Raw genomic sequence first — 19,836 nt, forward strand, 5'->3', positions numbered from 1 at the left:
CCCAGGGAATCCCCCCATTGTGTGAGAAGCTAGAATAGTACAGAGAAAACATAGCACTACTGTGTGAGAGAGGAATAAAAAAGGCTGCAGTCTGAGAGAAAATAAAATTCTACCAACAAGTATTGACAAACGAAAGACCTCTTCCTATCAACCTTTTGCAGAAGCCAGTCCTGTAGATGTCTAGGAAGACAAATAATAAATCAGTAATTGCCATGAATAACTAAGGCAACAAGACAGCTCAGAAAGAAAGTGAAAAGTCTCCAAAAAAGGAACTTAAAGATATGGAAATAGGTGACTTAAATGACAGAGAATTCAAGATTGCAGTTCTGAAAAAACTCAACGAGATGCAAGAAAACAAAGAAAGGCAATTTAATGAACTCAGAAACACAATCAAAGAACTACATAAGCATTTTACGAAAGAGATTGAAATTTTAAAAGAGAACCAATGGAATTTCTGGAGATTAAGAACTCAATAGAAGAAATTAAGAATGAAATAACCAGATCAGGTAGTAGAGTTGACAAGATGGTGAAAAGAATCAGTGACATCGAAGATAGAAACCTGGAAATTACAAAGATGGAAGAAGAAAGAGACTTGAGACTTAAAAGAAATGAAAGAACTCTACAAGAACTTTCTAACTCTATCAGAAAGAGCAATATACGAATAATGGACATACCAGAAGGAAAAGAAAGAGAGAAGGGAACAGAGAATATATTCAAACAAATTGTTGATGAGAATTTCCCAAACTTATGGACAGAACTGGATCCTCAATCCAAAAAGCAAATAGAACACCTAATTACCTCAATCCCAACAGGCCTTCTCCAAGGCACACTGTATTGAAGCTTTCTAAAATCAACGAAAAAGAAAGAATCATCACGGCAGCCAGAGAAAAGAAGACGGTAACCTACAAAGGAAAACCCATTAGATTATCATCAGATTTTTCAGCAGAAACTCTACAAGCCAGGAGGGAGTGGAACCAAATATTCAAACTATTGAAAGAGAGAAATTATAAGCCAAGAAAAATATATTCAGCAAAGATATCCTTCAGATATGAAGGAGGAATAAAGACCTTTGCAGACATACAGAAGCTGAGGGAATTTTCTAATACATGACCTGCACTACAAGAAATACTAAAGGAGGCTATTCGCCCACCATCAAGAGGGACAATTTGTGGCAACCAAAACATAAAATGGGGGAGAGTAAAGGCCTGAACTGGAATATGGGAATAAAGAAAGTAAGCGTGCTGAAGAAAATGGAATACTCTAAATATCAAACTTTTTTACATAAACTTAAGGGTAACCACACACAAAAAATCCAGAATTGAAATATATACTGTAATAAAAGAAGAAACAGAGGGAAACATTATAGAATACCACCACACAGAAATAACAGACAACAACAAAAAGGCAAAGAAACAATGGAGTCACAGCCTTACCAGAAAACTAAAGACAGAATGACAGGAAATCCTCACGTATCAATAATCACCCTAAATGTAAATGGACTGAACTCACCAATAAAAAGGCACAGAGTAATAAATTGGATCAGAAAACTAAACCCCACCATATGCTGTCTACAAGAGACACATCTCAGCTACAAGTATAAGCATAGACTCAAAGTAAAAGGGTGGAAATTGGCACTCCAAGCAAATGGTACCCAGAGAAAATCAGGTGTAGCCATAATGATATCAGATGAAACAGACTTCAGGGTGAAAAAAATAACAAGAGACAAAGATGGACATTTCATAATTGTAAAGGGGACTATACAACAAGAAGACATAACAGTCATCAATATTTATGCCCCCAATCACAGAGCACCGAAATATACCAAGCAACTACTAACAGAACTAAAGGGAGAAATAGACCAAAACACAATTATACTAGGGGACTTAAATACATCATTGACAGCTATGGATAGATCATCCAAACAGAAGATAAATAACAAAATAGCAGCCATAAATGACACATTAAAAGAAATGGACATAATTGACATATATGAAGCACTTCATCCTAAAATATCAGACTATACATTCTTTTCGAGTGTACATGGAACACTCTCAAGGATAGACCATATATTGGGACATAAAATCAGCCTCAGCAAATTTAAGAAGATTGAAATCATACCAAGCTTATTCTCTGATCACAAGGCTTTGAAATTAGATATCAACTGCAAAAAGAAAGCAGGAAAAAACACAAATACATGGAGATTAAACAACATGCTTTTAAAGAATGACTGGGTCAAAGAAGAAATTAGAGTAGAGATCAAAAGATACATAGAAACAAATGACAATGAAAATACATCCTACCAAAATTTTTGGGATGCAGCGAAAGCAGTATTAAGAGGGACATTTATATCATTACCAGCCTATCTAAAGAAACAACAAAAATCCCAAATAAATAACCTCATGTTACACCTTAAAGAACTAGAAAAAGAATAAGTGAAACCCAAGGTCAGCAGAAGAAAGGAAATAACAAAAATCAGAGCAGAACTAAATGAAATAGAGAACAGAAAAACAATAGAAAAAATTAATGTGACAAAGAGTTGGTTCTTTGAAAAGATTAAAAAAATTGACAAGCCCTTGGCTAGACTCACTAAGATAAAAAGACAGAAGACACTAATAACAAAATCAGAAATGAAAAAGGGGTTGTCATCACGGACACCACAGAAATACAAAGGATCATTCAAGAATACTATGAAGGACTATATGCCACCAAATTCAATAACCTAGAAGAATGGACAAGTTCTTAGAAACACATAGCCTTCCGAGGCTGAACCATGAAGAACTGGAAAATCTAAACAGACCGATCACCAGTACCAAAATTAAATCAGTCATCCTAACCCTTCCCAAAAGCAAAAGTCTAGGACCAGATGGCTTCAATAGTGAATTTTACCAAACCTTCAAACAGGATCTACTACCAATCCTGCTCAAACTCTTCCAAAAAATTGAAGAAGAGACAGTACTCCCTAACTCATTTTATGAGGCCAGCATTACCCTGATACCAAAACCTGGTAAGGACAACACAAAGAAAGAAAACTACAGACCAATATCTCTGATGAATACTGATGTAAAATTCCTAAACAAAATTCTAGCAAATCGAATACAACAATGCATTAAAAAGATTATTCATCACGACCAAGTGGGGTTCATCCCCGGGGCACAAGGATGCTTCAACATCCGCAAATCCATCAATGTGATACATCACATAAACAAATAAAGGACATAAATCATATGATTATATAAATTGTTGCAGAAAAAGCATTTGACAAGATACAACATCCATTTATGATTAAAACACTTAATAAAATAGGTATAGAAGGAAAATACCTTAACATAAGAAAGACCATTTCTGACAAGCCCTCAAATAATCTCATAATTAATGATGAAAAACTGAAGCCCTTTGCTCTACGTTCAGGAACACGACAAGGTTGTCCCCTATCACCTCTGCTCTTCAACATAGTGTTGGAAGTCCTTGTCAGAGCAATCAGGCAAGAGAAAGAAATAAAAGGCATCCAAATTGGGAATGAAGAAATTAAATTATCACTCTTTGCAGATGACATGATGCTTTATATAGAAAACCCTAAAGACTCCACCAAAAAGCAGTTAGAAACAATCAACGAATACAGTAAAGTTGCTGGCTACAAAATCAACGTACAAAAGTTTATTGCATTCCTATATACTAACAATGAAATCTCAGAAAAAGAAATACGAAAAACAATTCCCTTTGCAATTGCAGCAAAAAGAATAAAATACCTAGGAATAAACTTAACCAAGGATGTAAAGGACCTATATGCTGAAAACTATAAGACATTTTTGAAAGAAATTGAATAAGACACAAAGAAATGGAAAGACATTCCATGCTCATGGATTGGAAGAATCAACATAGTTAAAATGGCCATATTACCCAAAGCCATATACAGATTTAATGCAATCCCCATCAAAATCCCAATGGCATTTTATAAAGAAATAGAACAAAAAATCATCAGATTTGTTTGGAATTACAAAAGACCCCGAATAGCCAAAGCAACCTTAAGAAAAAAGAACAATGCTGGAGGTATCACACTGCCTGACTTTAGCTTGTACTACAGGGCTACAATAATCAAAAAAGCATGGTTTTGGCAGAAAAACAGACACATAGACCCATGGAATAGAATTGAGAACCCAGAGATAAAACCACATAAATATGGACAGATAATTTTTGACAAAGAAGCTAAAAACATACAATGGAGGAAAGACAGCCTCTTCAATAAATGGTGCTGGCAGAATTGGATAGCTACGTGCAAAAGAATGAAACTGGACTGTTATCTGTCACCATGTACCAAAATTAATTCAAAATGGATCAAAGATTTAAGCATAAGACCTGACACAATAAACTGCATAGAAGAAAACATAGGTACTAAACTTATGGACCTTGGGTTCAAAGAGCATTTTATGAATTTGACTTCAAAGGCAATGGAAGTAAAAGCTAAAATAAACGAATGGGACTATATGAAACTTAAAAGCCTCTGCACAGCAAAAGAAACCATCGACAAAATAAAGAGGCAACCAACTGAATGGGAGAAGATTTTTGCAAATAGTGCCTCCGATAAGGGGTAATATCCAAAATATACAAGGAACTCATGAAGCTCAACAACAAAAAAAACAAACAACCCATTGAAAAATGGGCAGATAACCCAAAGAGACATTTCTCCAAAGAGGACATACAAATAACAAATAGACATATGAAAAAATGCTCAACATCACTAATCATCAGAAAAATGCAAATAAAAACCACAATGAGATATCACCTCACCCCTGTCAGACTGGCTTTCATCAACAAGACAAATAGTAACAAGTGTTGGAGAGGCTGTGGAGAAAAAGGAACCCTCATACACTGTTGGTGGGAATGCAGACTGGTGCAGCCGCTATGGAAGGCAGTGTGGAGGTTCCTCAAAAAATTACGAATACCGACTGTTTTCTAATCCCCTCACCTTTCCCCTTTCCCCACCCCCTTGCCCATCTATTAACCCTCAGTTTTTCCTCTTTGTCCCCAAAACTGTTTCTGATTATTTCATTCACTTATTTTTTCTTTAGGTTCCGCATGTTAGTGAGATCATATGGTACTTGTCTTTCTCTTTCTGACTTATTTCGCTTAACATAATGTTCTCTAAATCCATCCATGTTGTTGCAAATGGTAAGATTTCTTTTTTCTTTATGGCTGCGTAATACTCCATTGTATAAATGTACCACAGTTTCTTAATCCAGTATCTGATGGACACGTGTCCCATTTGGGAGACCACCTCAGGGAAGCTGTAGATGCTTGATCAATGTACTGTACACCTGAAATTGAACAATGGTGAATGCCAACTATAATTTTATATATATTAAATAAATAAATAAATAAATAAATAAATAAATAAATAAATAAATAAAATAATGAATAGAATTACCATATGACCCAGCAATCCCTCTCCTGGGTATCTACCCAAAAAATTTGAAAACATTTGTACATAAAGACACGTGTGCTCCACTGTTCATTGCAGCTTTGTTTACGGTGGCCAAGACATGGAAACAACCAAAATATCCTTCGATAGATGAATGGATAAAGAAGTTGTGGTATATATACACAATGGAATACTATTCGGCGGTAAGAAAAGATGATATAGGAACATTTGTGACAACATGGATGGATCTTGAGAGTATAATGCTAAGTGAAATAAGTCAGACCTAAAAAGCAGAGAACCCTATGATTTCACTGATATGTGGTATGTAAACCAAAAACAACAAAAGAATAAGACAAACAAATGAGAAACAATAACTTGTAGACACAGACAATAGTTTAGTGGTTACCAGAGGGTAAGGGAGGTGGGGGGAGGGAGATGAGGGTAAGGGGGATCAAATATATGGTGATGGAAGGAGAACTGACTCTGGGTGGTGAACACACAATGGGATTTACAGATCACGTAATACAGAATTGTACACCTGAAATCTATGAAATTTCACTAACAATTGTCACCCCAATAAATTAAAACAGAAAAAGAAAACAAATGTTTACTCATGCTTTAGGATAAATTCCTAGTGGCGGACTTGTTGGGTCCTTTTTAGAGTGTTGCTACATGCTGTCAATGGCAGCAATGTGCCAGACCATTTATCCACAGCTTTTCTACTCTTGTTCAATATTTATAATAAGCTAATGGATTAGGTAATCTTAACATCACTTTACAGGTGTAGAAATTGGTACACAGAGAAGTTGACTTGTTGTCATCTAAGAGTTAATAAGTTACAGGCAAGAAAGCCTGGGAATAAAGTTCTTTAAACCCATTCTGCCTCTGTGTTCTTTGGGGATGAACTGGAAGCTGGGGTGACCTGGGATCAGGCATTTCCCAGAGGAAAGGCCCAGATGTGCTTCAGAGATGCCATGCACCTTACCTGAGATAGATCAGGCTGCTCGTTGAAGCTCTGTTGCTGTAGTATTTCAGGGGCCTTGAAAGGAGCAGCCTCTATGTGACAAATGTGGCCTTGGAAAGAAAGACTTCCGGACACAGAAAGCAAGGTTGACCAGGGGCAGACCACATAGTTGGAGGAACCTGGAACCAAGGCAAAGATGAAGCATAGGGACAGGGCCGCCATCTGGAGGACCATGTGTGGGACTGTGCCTACTGGGTACCTTGCAGTACCTGCTCTGGGATGGGCTGTGAGCTAACCCAGGGCAAACACGGAGTGGAACAAATTCAACCCTGATGCAGGTGTGCGCAGAAGCATGTGTTAAGCAAAGCGGCTGCAGTGGTGGCGGGGAAACTAGTACCTGTATTCAAATTCATCCATGGCCTAAGAGTCTCAAGATGAAAGGTAAACAGAAGTCAGCTCCACCTGGAAATTGGCACGAGCCAGACTTCTCTGGAGCCAGCCCAGGGACTCAGGCAGCTGGAATTCTGGGTGTTCTGCAGCTGGGCATCAGAACATCCAGGGCGGGGGAGAGGGAGTAAATACTCAAGAAGATGGAGCTGAGGTGCAGGGGCACAGCTCCCCTTTCATCCTGGTTGCTGCCACCTGTCATGCTGACTGCGCATGTGCGATCACACTTGGGCTGGCAGCAGCCAAGCACGTGTGCCTTCTGAGTTGACACCTGATTGTGGGGACTCAGTGTTTGTTCCACTTGTCAATTTAATGCCTCTTAGCTACAAATCCATCTTTCAATAACTGCTCGTTCCTTTAATCATCTCTCCTTTACAGCGAGCGTCACATGCAGCTTTCTCAGTAGAGGGCGCTGGAGAGACACTGCTGAAGGCGGGTTCTCCTGCTGTTTCTGAGGGGTCCACGGTGTGAGTGAGGACACCCCATCACGCTTTGTGCGGACTCCTGCCCAGGACGCGCGGTCCCTCGCCCACCTCTCGGCCAAGTAGTCACCCTATGTACACAGACGCGCACTCCAGGCCTCCCGCCTGCACCAGCTCCAGAGCTCCTGTTGGTGATTGCCTGTGCCCGGCTTGTCCAGTGACTGCAGGCCTACTGTGGCCTGGCAAGGCAGCTAACTTCCCGGTCATCATGAGCTACAGGCCCATTTCATCCGTAAACTGGACCCCTAACCTGGGGAAGGGACTTCACTTGAAGTTTGTCTCTCACTGAGACTGCCTGTGGCCCTAGGGGACTCTGTAGAGTTTCTTCATATTTTACAGGTACTCTTCAATTGGAGTTTAATAATTCTTTTTATTAACTTTCCCTGTTTAGACCACCCAGTGTGTGGATTCTATCTTCTGATAGAACACAGGCTAGTGCAGTGTCTGGAAGGAGACAGTGTGGGGGCTATCCCTGTCTCTGGTTATGCCCAGACTGCCCAGTGTTACGAGAGGCCATAGAGCTGCAGGTGCTATCTCCCTGGCCACTATGAAGCAACACCTCTCTTTCAACTCCGCCGCAGGCCATGGGTGCAAGAGACAGGCCTACCCTCCCAGCACAGCTCCATGGGTGGGTGCCAATTGCCTACTCATTATAATACCTCAGACTGATAACAGATGGAGAAGCAGCACCCAGAAATGTGTTTGTTTGGGAAGCCTCACTTTCAACCCTCTCAAGACTCAGTGGCCCCAGACATACTCTCTTACCCTCACGGATGTCTTCCAGGAGTCGCTCAGCAGCCAGGGACAAGAGGGACCAGATTTCCTCCTCTGACAGAGCTTCACCCCTGACCTTCAGGGCACTGGCGAGAGTCACAGAGGCTGGGCTCATACCTGCAAAGACACATGTGTGGCAGAGCCCCTGCAATGTACAGAAGCGCATCTGGGCCAGCCCTCACCACTCCAGCCCAGGCACGGTCCAGATCGCTCCACAGCATGGGCCCCATGTTTTCATCACCTCTGTCTCCAGAGCTGGACACAGGGCCAGGCTCAAAGGAGAAGCTAAAGAAATGTTTGTTAGGGGTCTGGCTGGGCTGGCTAGTTGGTTCTCAGTGAATGAACATAAAAATAAATAACCTCCCAAATGAAGGGTGAAGTGAATAAATGAACGAACCATGAGAACGGCACCTCTCTCCAAGTTGGGCATATCCTGTTGCAGACAGTTACCTATGCCAGGGTAGTGTCCATTGCCTGCTCCCCTATCTGTCTGGGAAAGTGGGTTGACAACTTTTTTTTTTGCCTCTAATACATGATTCATGTCTTTTCCTCTCCAGCTTCCACATACAAAGTTGGATTTGGTGCCAGCATCAGCCCCGTCTCTAATAATCACCAACACCTGCCTGAAGAGTGAGAATCAGTAGAATAGTAAGCCCCATGTTTCGAAAAGGTGCAGACTCACAGGAAAGCACAAGACTGCTTTGCTGGAGGGGGTGAGCAAGGGTGATGTCTCTTCCCTGTCTTCTTAGAAGCGCTCCTTTAAATCAAAGCTGACATTTAAATGTCTGTCCCCCATGACAAAGCTGCCACCCATTAATCTCCAGGTATAGTGGCAGCAGGAAGCCTCCAGGAAGGTTTTATCTAATCCTTTAAGTCACTGATCTTTCTACAACCAGAGCTCATGGAGATGGAGGGCAGATGTGTTGTGCTGGGGGAGGGGGAGCCCTCTCATTGTAGAACACCCATCTCTCCATCCAACATGCTAATCCAGGCTCTCCACTCACCAGCTGCCCAGCTCCCTACATAGGCCTCAGGAGAGACAGATTCGCTGGAGAAAGACTTGCTCTTCCACCTCTCCCTGGGGACCAGCAAGGCACTGCTGCAGGACCTGGGCAGAAAGCTTTAAGTGTGAGATGTTGCTTATCCTACGGAGTCTGGGAAGAAGGGTCTGTTGATGCCATTTACAGACAGAAAAGCATTCCAAGGTAACCTACTAAAAAATGATCACAGCTGAAGTCCAGGCCCTCCCTTGTCTCTTCTTTTTTTCTTCATATTATTTCTTTTTTTAAACTTTGTTTGAAATTTATGGACTAGGCATTCCCATTCTGCTTTTTTCTAACTTTCTATAGTTCTCTATATGATTTTTTTTTTCATTTTTCCATGTTTTATTTTTCTATATATAACATTATACATGTTTTATTTTATATTTTATTATATATAATATTGTTGTCATGAAGGAGACCTTACTCACTGCGCCATTTGTCGTGCGGGACAGCCTGCGGGGTCTCTGGTCCCACTCCCCACATAAGAATGCAGGATATGGTGAGGCCAAAAAGGAACACTCACAGAGCCCACATAAGAACGCAGGATATGGTGAGCCCAAAAAGGAATTCTCGCTGGCTCCTAGGCTGGAGACACAGGCGCTTGCTAGCTCAGCCACCATCTTCTTGCTAGCCCCCCCATTTTCTGCTAGCAAAACCATGGCAATTATAGTAGTGGCCAATGGCTCACTGGTTACAGCTGACGGCCATGTACTACCTGAGCCAGCACCCCTCCACGTGAGGCCGAGAGTCTGGAAGCTGCTCTCTGGGGCTCTGTCCCCATATTGTATTATATATTTTGTTTATTTTTCTATATATGTCTATAAGATTGTACAAACTTGCTATATTTTGCTAACTCCCCATAACCACAATGAAAAGCTACTTTTTAAAGAAAAATAAAACACAGGGACAAAATTATGATTCCCAAATAGAAAATCACTGAATCTCAAAATAAAATATATTACAAAAATATCAAATGTTTTTATTTCCAATCACTCTATAACTAGAAAAAAATATATTAAAGTCTCATAGGCTAGTTAATTAACATCATCATTTCAATACAGTAATTCAATGGAGAAAGGACAGTCTTTTCAAGAAATAGTCCTAGATCAATTGTGAAAATACACGTTATACAAGTGTTAATTCAAAATGGATTATAGATATAATATAGAATATAAAACTATATGTATTTGGGAAAATATAGGAGAAAATATTCAGGATCTAGGACTAGGCAAACTGTTCTTTAGAGTTGACACTAAAAGCAAAATCTATAAAACAAAAAATGGACGAAATAGACTTCATCAAAATAAAAACTTTTGCTCTGAGAAAGATACTGTTAAGAGGATGAAAAGATAAGTTACAGACTTGGAGAAAATATTTGAAAACGATATCCAACAAAGTACAGATATATAAAATACATAAAGAACTCTTGAGAGGGGGAGGAGCTAAGATGTTGGAATAGACAGGCACTGTGCCAACTGCCTCCCTGGATCATACCAAAATTACAAATAATTTATACAACATTCACCGCAGAATTCATGTGAACACTAGCTGAACAGAACCTGTAAACTAAGGATTTAAAGCAGAGGCCACCACGTCCAGACTGGTAGGAGGGAGGGAGACGTGAGGCAGGCTAACGCCAGGCCCACGGAGAGAGGGCGAACCTCGCCAGGGGCACCTCAGTGGTGACGGAGTCTTCTGTTGGGACCCTCCATCCCCTTCCGGCACCCCAACCCACAGTCCCTTTGCCGGGAAGGAGAGGTCCATGATAGCTGGCAGTAGAAATCAGTGAGGAGTCTCTTTGCTCAACTCGATGGGGCAGAAGGCACCTAGAGACCCAGTCATCCTCCTGGGGAGCACTCACCCGGTCCCAGGCGGAGGAGTTGGCTCCCCAGGTGGAGGCCTCGGAACCCACTAGGAAGGACTGAACTGAGCTCCTGTGGCACAAGAGCTGCAGGTTTGGGACCATTGTTCCCACTGTGTGGCGCTTACACGAGTGGTGTACAGGAGGCCGCCACTTTTTCAGGGTTACGCCCTCCCACAGACGGTCAGGTTCAGGACGCACTGGCCTGGTGGAATCGGCGCAGGCCTGCGTGTGTGCGCACATGCTGCCTTGGGGCCCGGCTCTGCACACGGCTTGCTCTGCGGTGCAAGGGTGGTGATGGCTGTCGGCTGCTCTGCATGACCCGCGGGCTGCTGACTGGGGCAGGCAGAGACTGAGAGTTTTCCTGAATGTTGGGCTGGGCGCTGTGCGGTGGCTCCATTAGGCAAGGCATTCGTGGAGTGTTCGTGTGGGCTGGTTGCCAGTACAAGAGCAAACGCTGCTCGGACTTGGTGGAGGCCACTGACCACATCCCATGGTGTCACCTAGAGCTGCACTGCTGGGGACACCATGGGCCTCTGGTGCCTGGACCCCACCTCCACAGGCCACAGAGGGTTTTTGCAGCAGGGGACAGCCCGCAGCAACCTGTGGTGATTTTTGGTGGTGATCATGCCCCCAGAGCCCAGGACAGCCAATTGCGGGCAGCTCACTGTGAGCCTGAGAGGGAAGCCAGTGCATGAGGTACTGAGCCCTTCCCCTCAACACAACTGGTGCAGAGTCACTGGCAGACTGTTGCTGAGCGACCTGCAGATTAATGTAGGTGGAGAGCCATTATTTTTCTTGTTTTCCTTATTTCTTTCCTGCTTTTTATTTTTTATTTATTTTGTTGTTGGTGGGTTTTTTTCTTTTATGTTACTTGTTCTCTTTTTTCTTCGCCACCCCCCCCCTTTTAAAGAACTTTTATTGGGGAAGGGGAACACGACTTTATTGGGGAACAGGTGTGTACTTCCATGACTTTTTTCCAAGTCAATTTTTTGTCCTTTTAATCTTAGTTGCGGAGGGTGCTGTTCAGCTTCAAGTTGTCCTTTCAGTCTTAGTTGTGGAGGGCACAGCTCAGCTCCAGGTCCAGTTGCCAGTTGCAGGGGGCGCAGCCCACCATCCCTTGTGGGAGTAGAACTGGCAACCTTGTGGTTGAGAGGACGCACTCCAACCAACTGAGCCATCCTGGAGGCAGCTCAACTCAAGGTGACCTGTTCAATCTTAGTTGCAGGGGACGGAGCCCACCATTCTTTGCAGGACTTGAGGAGTTGAACCGGCAACCTTGTGTTTGAGAGCACAGTGTCCCATGTAGGATTCAAACTGGCAGCCTTCGGAGTTAGGAGCACGGAGCTCCCACCGCCTGAGCCACTGGGCCAGCCTTCCCCTTTTGTTTTTATTATTACCATTTTTCCCTATTTTATCCTTTTTTTTCTTTCTCTTTCATCTCTTCTGTTCCTATTTCTTCTTTTTCTTTCATCTGTTTTCTTGTTTTGTTGTTTCCTGGGTTTGTTGTCTTGTTATTGCTTTGGTTACTGTTTTTCCGCCTTGTTCTGGTATTTTTGTCTTTTACATATTTTTCTTTCTCCCATCTGATCATTGTTTATCAAGTTTTTGTGGGGGTGTATTTGTTTTTTGGTATTGTTTGTTTTCCCTGCTTTGTAGGAGCTGAGATTATATTGAAATGCAAAAACCACTGACTACAGCCTCTACTCACCTGTAAAACTACCTAGTCCACCTACAGCTGCATTACAGGGGGAAGGGGGACATGACCGCCACAAACTGTGGAAAAGGTTATTTACATCATACAGTCCACAGAGCCCTGGGGTCATCTTCGTGGTGTTCAGTGACCCCAAAACTACACCACAGCCACTCAGGAGCAGCTCTTGGGAATTTGTGAGATCAAGGTGGAGGCTGGCTGTAGTGCCCTTGGGATACTGTACAAAGGAGTCACAGGTCAGATATTGGCATAAGACCTGGATCTGCATTAATGTCTCAAATACCACGAATCACATCTCGTAACTCACTTGAATTCCATCCTGTCCTGCTAGTGCCACATTGCCGAGGACACCCTTAACACTGGGTCAAAAATCCAGACACACACTCCTAAAGAGCCTCTTTCAATAGTCGGATATTACGGGTAGCAATAAGGTGGCAACAGGCCTAGGGGGCTCTGGGCCTTTTGCTAAACTGCCTCAGGAACGATATTCATGGCAGACAGCCTCAATTCACAGAGACCACCCCACATGACTCCTGGTCCAGCACAGATAGCAGCCAATGGCATACAGCTTTGAGACACCTACCAGGTAGCCACAGCCCAGTAACAGGGCTGAAAAAGCGCTGAGTGGGAGCGCCGACCAAGAGACACCAGAACCAATACACCCAGAGGCCAGTGACAGACCAAAGTAATACCTGGTTGAATGTACAAGCGGCACTCTCAAAGGAAATTTCCCACAGGCACAAGAGCCCACAGGGGCCAAGCCTCATTTGAGGGGGTCAACCTCTGCACAGCAGCTCATACACTGTGAGCAGAGCTAATTCTCCCAGCTAATCAGACTGAGGATCAATCCAACCCCCAGAAAAGCCAAAAGCAATTGAAGATCAACTACAACAGTGACACCTCTAAAACACACTGGACAGGACAATAGGAAAGTGTGCAATCTGAATATAAAGGACACATACTACATAAGACCACCCAGCAAGGACTGAGAGACATAGGTGATCTACCTAATACAAAGAAGCAATCACAGAGTGACACCCAGAATGAGGAAACAAAGAAACATGTTCCAAATTAAAGATCACAAGAAACCTCTAGAAATGGAACTAAGTGAAACAAAGGCATCCAACCTATCAGAGACAGAGTTCTTTGTTTCAATGGAACTAAATGAAACAAATGCATCCAACCTATCAGAGACAGATAAGAATGTTTAAGGAACTTAGTGAGGACATAAAGGATAGAGAAATCATAAAAAACTACCAGCCAGAACTAAGAATTCAATAACTGAAATGAAAAACACATTCATGGGAATCACCAGTACATTAGATGAAGCAGAGGATCAGATCAGTGACTTGGAAGACAAGATAGCAGAAATCACCCAATCAAAATGACAAAAAGAAAAAGAATAAAAAACAATGAAAATAGTGTAAGAGACCTATGGGACAACATCAAGCACAACATGCGCATTGTAGGAATACCAGAAGGAGAAGAGAGGGAGCAAGGGATCGAGAACATATTTGAAGAAATAATGATGGAAAACTTCCCCACCCTGATGAAGGAAACCAACATACAAGCCCAGGAAGTGCAGAGAGTTCCAAACAAGATAAACCCAAACAGGCCCACACCAAGACACATTATACTTAAAATGGCAAAGGTTAAAGACAAAGAGAGAATCCTAAAAGCAGCAAGAGAAAGACAGTGGGTTACATACAAGGGAACTCCTATAAGACTATCAAATGACTTTTCTACAGAAACATTGAAGGCCAGGAGGGAGTGGCAGGAAATACCTAAAGTGCCACAAAACAAATCTCAGTAAATTTAAGAAGACTGAAATCATATCAAGTGTCTTCTCTAACCACAATGCTATGAAACTAGAAATCAATTATAAGAAATTTGGAAAAACATACAAATACATGGAGGCTGAATAACGTTGCTAAATAGCGAGTGGGTCAATAATGAGATCAAGGAAGAAGAAATCAAAAGGTACCTCGACACAAATGAAAATGAAAACACAACTACCCAAAATCTATGGGATGCAGTGAAAGGAGTCCTAAGAGGGTAATTCATAGCAATGCAGGCCTATCTCAAGAAACAAGAAAAATCTCAAATCAACAGGTTATCTTTACACCTTTGGGAACTGGAAAAAGAATAGCAAAACAAGCCCAAAGGGAGTACAGAGAAGGAAATAATAAAAAAACAAGACCTGTTTTTTTGAAAAGATAAACAAAACCAACAAACTCTTAGTCGGACTCACCAAGAAAGAGAGAGAGGACCCAAATTAAAAAAATCAGAAACGAAAGAGAAGTGACAACAACATCACAGAAATATGGAAAATTTTAACAAAATACTGTAAACAACTATCTGAAAACAAATTAGACAATTTGGAAGAAATGGATAAATTTCTAGAAGCCTACATTCTTCTAAGATTGAATCAAGAAAAAACAGAAACTCTGAACAGACCAAAGAAATTGAGTCAGAATCAACAAACCCCAATAAGCAAAAATCCTGGACCAGATGGCATCTCAGGTGAATTTTATAAAATATTCAAAAAAGAATTAACTCCTATTCTCCTCAAACTATTCCAAAAAAAAAAAAAAAAAAAGGAGGGCTCCCAAACATTTTAAAAGGTGATCATTACTCTGATCCCAAAACCAGACAAACACATTACAAAAAAAGCAAACTACAGGTCTATATCCCTAGTGAACATAGACACAAAAATTCTCAACAAAATACTAGCAATCTGGATTCAGAAACACATTAAAAAGAACATAGACTACAATCAAGTGGGATTCATTCCTGGTATGCAAGTTTGGTCCAATGTCCACAAATCAATTAACGTGATACACCACATTAACAATATGAAAAATAAAAATCATATGATCATATCAGTAGATGCAGAAAAAGCATTTGACGAAATCCAGTAGCGATTTATGATAAAAACTCTTAATAAAGTGGGAATAGAAGGATCATATCTCAACAATAAAGGCCATATATGATAAACCCACAGCTAACATCTTACTTAATGGGGAAAGATTTTAGATCAGGAACAATACAAGGCTGCCCACTTTCACCTCTTTTATTCAACAAGTTCTGGAAGTTCTAGCCACAGCAATCAGACAAGAAAAAGAAATAAAAGGTATCCATATAGGAAAGGAGGAAGTAAAATTGTCTTCATATGCAGATAACACGATACTATATATAGAGAACCCTGAAGACTCCACCAAACAAACTATTAGACCTGATAAACAAAGTTAGTAAAGTAGCAGAATACAAAATTAATATTCAGAAATCAGTTGCCTCTGTATAAACCAATAATAAATTATCAGGAGGAGAAATCAAGAAATCAATTCCATTTGCAATTGGTTCAAAAACAATAAAATGCCTAGGAATAAATTTAACCAAAGAACTAAAAGACCTGTACTCAGAAAATTATAAGACACTGGAGAGAGAATTTAAAGAAGATGCAAATAAATGGAAACACATACCATGTTCATGGATAGGAAGAATTAATATAGTTAAAATGTCCATACTGCCTAAGGCAATACATAGATTCATTGCAATTTCTATCAAACTACCAATGACATTTATCTCAGAAATAGAAGATATAATCCTAAAATGTATATGGAATCATAAAAGACCATGAATAGCCATGGCAATCTTGAGAAATAAGAACATAGTGGGAGGTATCATGGTACCTGACAACAAATTATACTACAATGCTACGGTAATCAAAACAGCATGGTACTGGCATAAAACAGACAAATAAATCAATGGAACAAAATAGAGAGCCCAGAAATAAATCCATTTGTATATGGTCATTTAATCTATGACAAGGAAAGCAAGAATTTTACACTGGGGTAAAGACAGTCTATTTAATAAATGGTACTTGGAAAACTGGACAGACACATGCAAAAAAAATGAAACTGGACCACCTTATTATGCCATATGTGAGAACAAATTCAAAATGGCTTAAAGACTTAAATGTAAGATCTGAAACCATTAAATACCTAGAAGAAAATATAGGAAGAAACTTCATAGACATTACCCAGAGTAAGATTTTTACTGATATATCCCCTCGCGTGAGGGAAGTAAGAGAAAAAATAAACATGTGGGATTACATCAAACTAAAAAGTTTTTTCACAGCAAAGGAGACCATCAATAAAACAAAAAGGGATCCTACTGAATGGGAAAAGATATTTGCCAATGATATATCTGATAAGGGGTTAATATCACAAATTTATAAAAAAATACTCAGTGTACTCAACTCCAAAAAAACAAACAACCCAATTAAAAAATGGGCATAGGACATAAAGAGACATTTTTCTAAAAAGGACATACAGGTGGCAAACAGACATATGAAGAAATGCTCAACCTCACTAACCATCAGAGAAATGCAAATAAAAACCACAATGAGATACCTCCTCACCCCAGTCAAAATGGCTATCACCAATAAATCAACAAACAACAAGTGCTGGCGGAGATGTGGAGAAAAGGCAACGCTTGTGCACTGTTGGTGGGATTGCAGATTGGTGCAGTCACTATGGAAAACAGTATGGAGGTATCTCAAAAATCTGAAAATGGAACTACCTTATGATCCAGCAATTCCACTCCTAGGTATCTATCCAGAGAAATCCAAAACTCCAATTCAAAAATCTATATGCACTCCTATGTTTATTGCAGCACTATACACAATAGCCAAGACATGGAAACAACCGAAATGCCCATCAGTAGATGACTGAATCAAGAAACTGTGATACATTTATACAAAGGAGTATTACGCAGCCATAAAGAAGAAAGAAATCTTACCATTTGCAATAACATGGATGGACCTAGAGAACATTAGGCTAAGTGAAATAAGTCAGACAGAGAAAGACAAATACCATATGATCTCACTTATATGTGGAATCTAAAGAAAAGAATAAGTGAATGAACTAATCAGAAACAGTTTTGGAGACAAAGAGGAAAAACTGAGGGTTGCTAGATGGGCGGGGGGGGTGGGAATAAGGGGGAAGGTGAGAGGATTAGGAAACAGTCGGTAACCACAAGATGGTCATGGGGAACGTAATCAATAATGTAAAGATTTTGTATGGTATCCGATGGACATGTGTCCCATTGGGGAGACCACCTCAGGGATGATGTAGCTGCCTGATCACTGCACTGTATACCTGAAGCTGAACAATTATGAATGCCAACTATAATTATATATATATGTATATATATATATATGTATATATATATATTTATATGTATGTATATGTATATATATATATATATATGTATATATATACTTACAAGAAGCAGAGTACAGCATTAGGAATAGAGATAGTGGAAATGTAATGGCTCTGTGTGATGCCAGAGGGATAGTGGATGGGGGAAGGGGGTTCACACAGTGTGAGGGATATAAATGATAAACGTCTAAGTATTACTTTGTCTTGTGCACCTGAATCTAACAACAACAAGAAAAAAATGTAAGGCCCGAAACCATAAAACTCCTAGAAGAAAATATAGGAAGTAAATTTGCAGACGTTACTCTGAGTAATATTTTTACTGATATATCCCCTCAGGCAAGGGAAGTAAAAGAAAAAATAAACATATGGGATTACATCAAACTTAAAAGTTTTTTCACAGCAAAGTAAACCATCAATTAAACAAAAAGGCAGCCTACCAGATGGGAGAAGATAATTGTCAATGATACATCTGATAAGGGGTTAATATCCAAAGTTTATAAAACATTCATTCAGCTCAACAACAAAAAAATGAGCAACCCAATTAAAAAATGGGCAGAGGACATGAAGAGACATTTCTCTAAAGAGGACATTCATATAGCCACCAGACTTAAAAAATTCTTCAACCTCACTAATCATTACAGAAATACAAATAAAAACCACAATGAGATACCACCTCACTCTGGCCTGAATGGCTATCATCAGTAAATCAACAAACAACAAGTCCTGGTGAGGATGTGGAGAAAAGGGAACGCTTGTGCACTGCTGGTGGGATTGCAGATTGGTGCAGCCACTGTGGAAATCAGTATGGAGGTATCTCAAAAAACTGGAAATTGAACTACCTTACCTCCTAGCAATTCCACTCTTATGTATCTATCCAGAGAAGTTCAAAACACTAATTCGAAAAAATATATGCACCCTTATGTTTATTGAGGTGCTATTGACAATAGTCAAAACTTGGAAACAACCGAAATGCCCATCGGTAGAAGACTGGATTAAGCAACAGTGGTACATTTATACAATGGAGTATTACGCAGCCATAAAGAAGAAAGAAATCTTACCATTTGCAACAACATGGACGGACCTGGAGAACATTATGCTACATGAAATAAGTCAGACACAGAAAGACAAGTACCATATGATCTCACTTATATGTGGAATCTAAAGAACTGAGTAAAAGGGCAAAGTAAACAAATAGTCTCAGAGATATAGAGGAAAAACTGATGGTTGCTGGAAGGGAGGGGGTTGTAGATGAGAAAGAAGGGGAAGGGATTAGACAGCAATTAGACAACATTGTAGTTACAGCGATAATGGTAACTACAATATTGCCACGGCAGATATGAAAGACAGTTTGGGGAATATAATCAATAACGTTGTAAAGATTTTGTAGGTTGTCAGATGGGCACATGTCTTATTAGGGAGATCACTTCATGGACAGTGTAGATGCTTGACCACTGCACTGTACACCTGAAGCTGAAGTTGAGTAATATTGTATATCAACTGTAATGTAATATATACAGGCATGGGATATGGAGTATAGCATAGGGAACAGAGTCAATGAAATTGTAATAAGATATATACGATATCAGGGGGCAATAGATTGGGGGAGGGGGTTATCACTTGGTGAAGGGTGAAATGTCTAACTATTGCATTGTTACATGAAACTAATAAAAAAAGAAGAAAAGCTGAGATCTGCAAAAAATGAAAACAAAAAAATAAAGAACTCTTGAAATACATCAATAAGAAAACAAACAATCCAATTAGAAAATGGGCAAAAGACATGAACAAGTATTCATCGAAGACAATATGCAAATGACAAAGAAGTACAAGAAAAGATGTTCAACATCACTGGCCATTAAAGAAATGCAAATTAAAATTAAGAGAAGGTGTCACTTCACACTTATCAGAATGAC

The 19,836-nt window shown here is 40.3% G+C and overlaps 1 protein-coding gene across 1 annotated transcript in view; it reads right to left on the reverse strand.

Annotated features, from left to right (window-relative positions):
* Positions 1-19,836, reverse strand: part of FRMPD2 (FERM and PDZ domain containing 2) — a 155,310-nt gene that overhangs the window by 102,637 nt on the left and 32,837 nt on the right. Inside the window, exons 2-3 of the mRNA XM_081074185.1 lie at positions 8,075-8,200; positions 6,402-6,559 (exon numbers count right to left, since the gene is read on the reverse strand). Of these exons, the coding sequence (XP_080930311.1) occupies positions 6,402-6,559; positions 8,075-8,198 (282 nt within the window). The 5' untranslated portion in view covers positions 8,199-8,200. The remainder of the gene's footprint in view (positions 1-6,401; positions 6,560-8,074; positions 8,201-19,836) is intronic.

This window comes from Rhinolophus hipposideros (assembly GCF_964194185.1).
Source record: "Rhinolophus hipposideros genome assembly, chromosome: 15".
Taxonomy (NCBI): Eukaryota; Metazoa; Chordata; class Mammalia; order Chiroptera; family Rhinolophidae; genus Rhinolophus; species Rhinolophus hipposideros.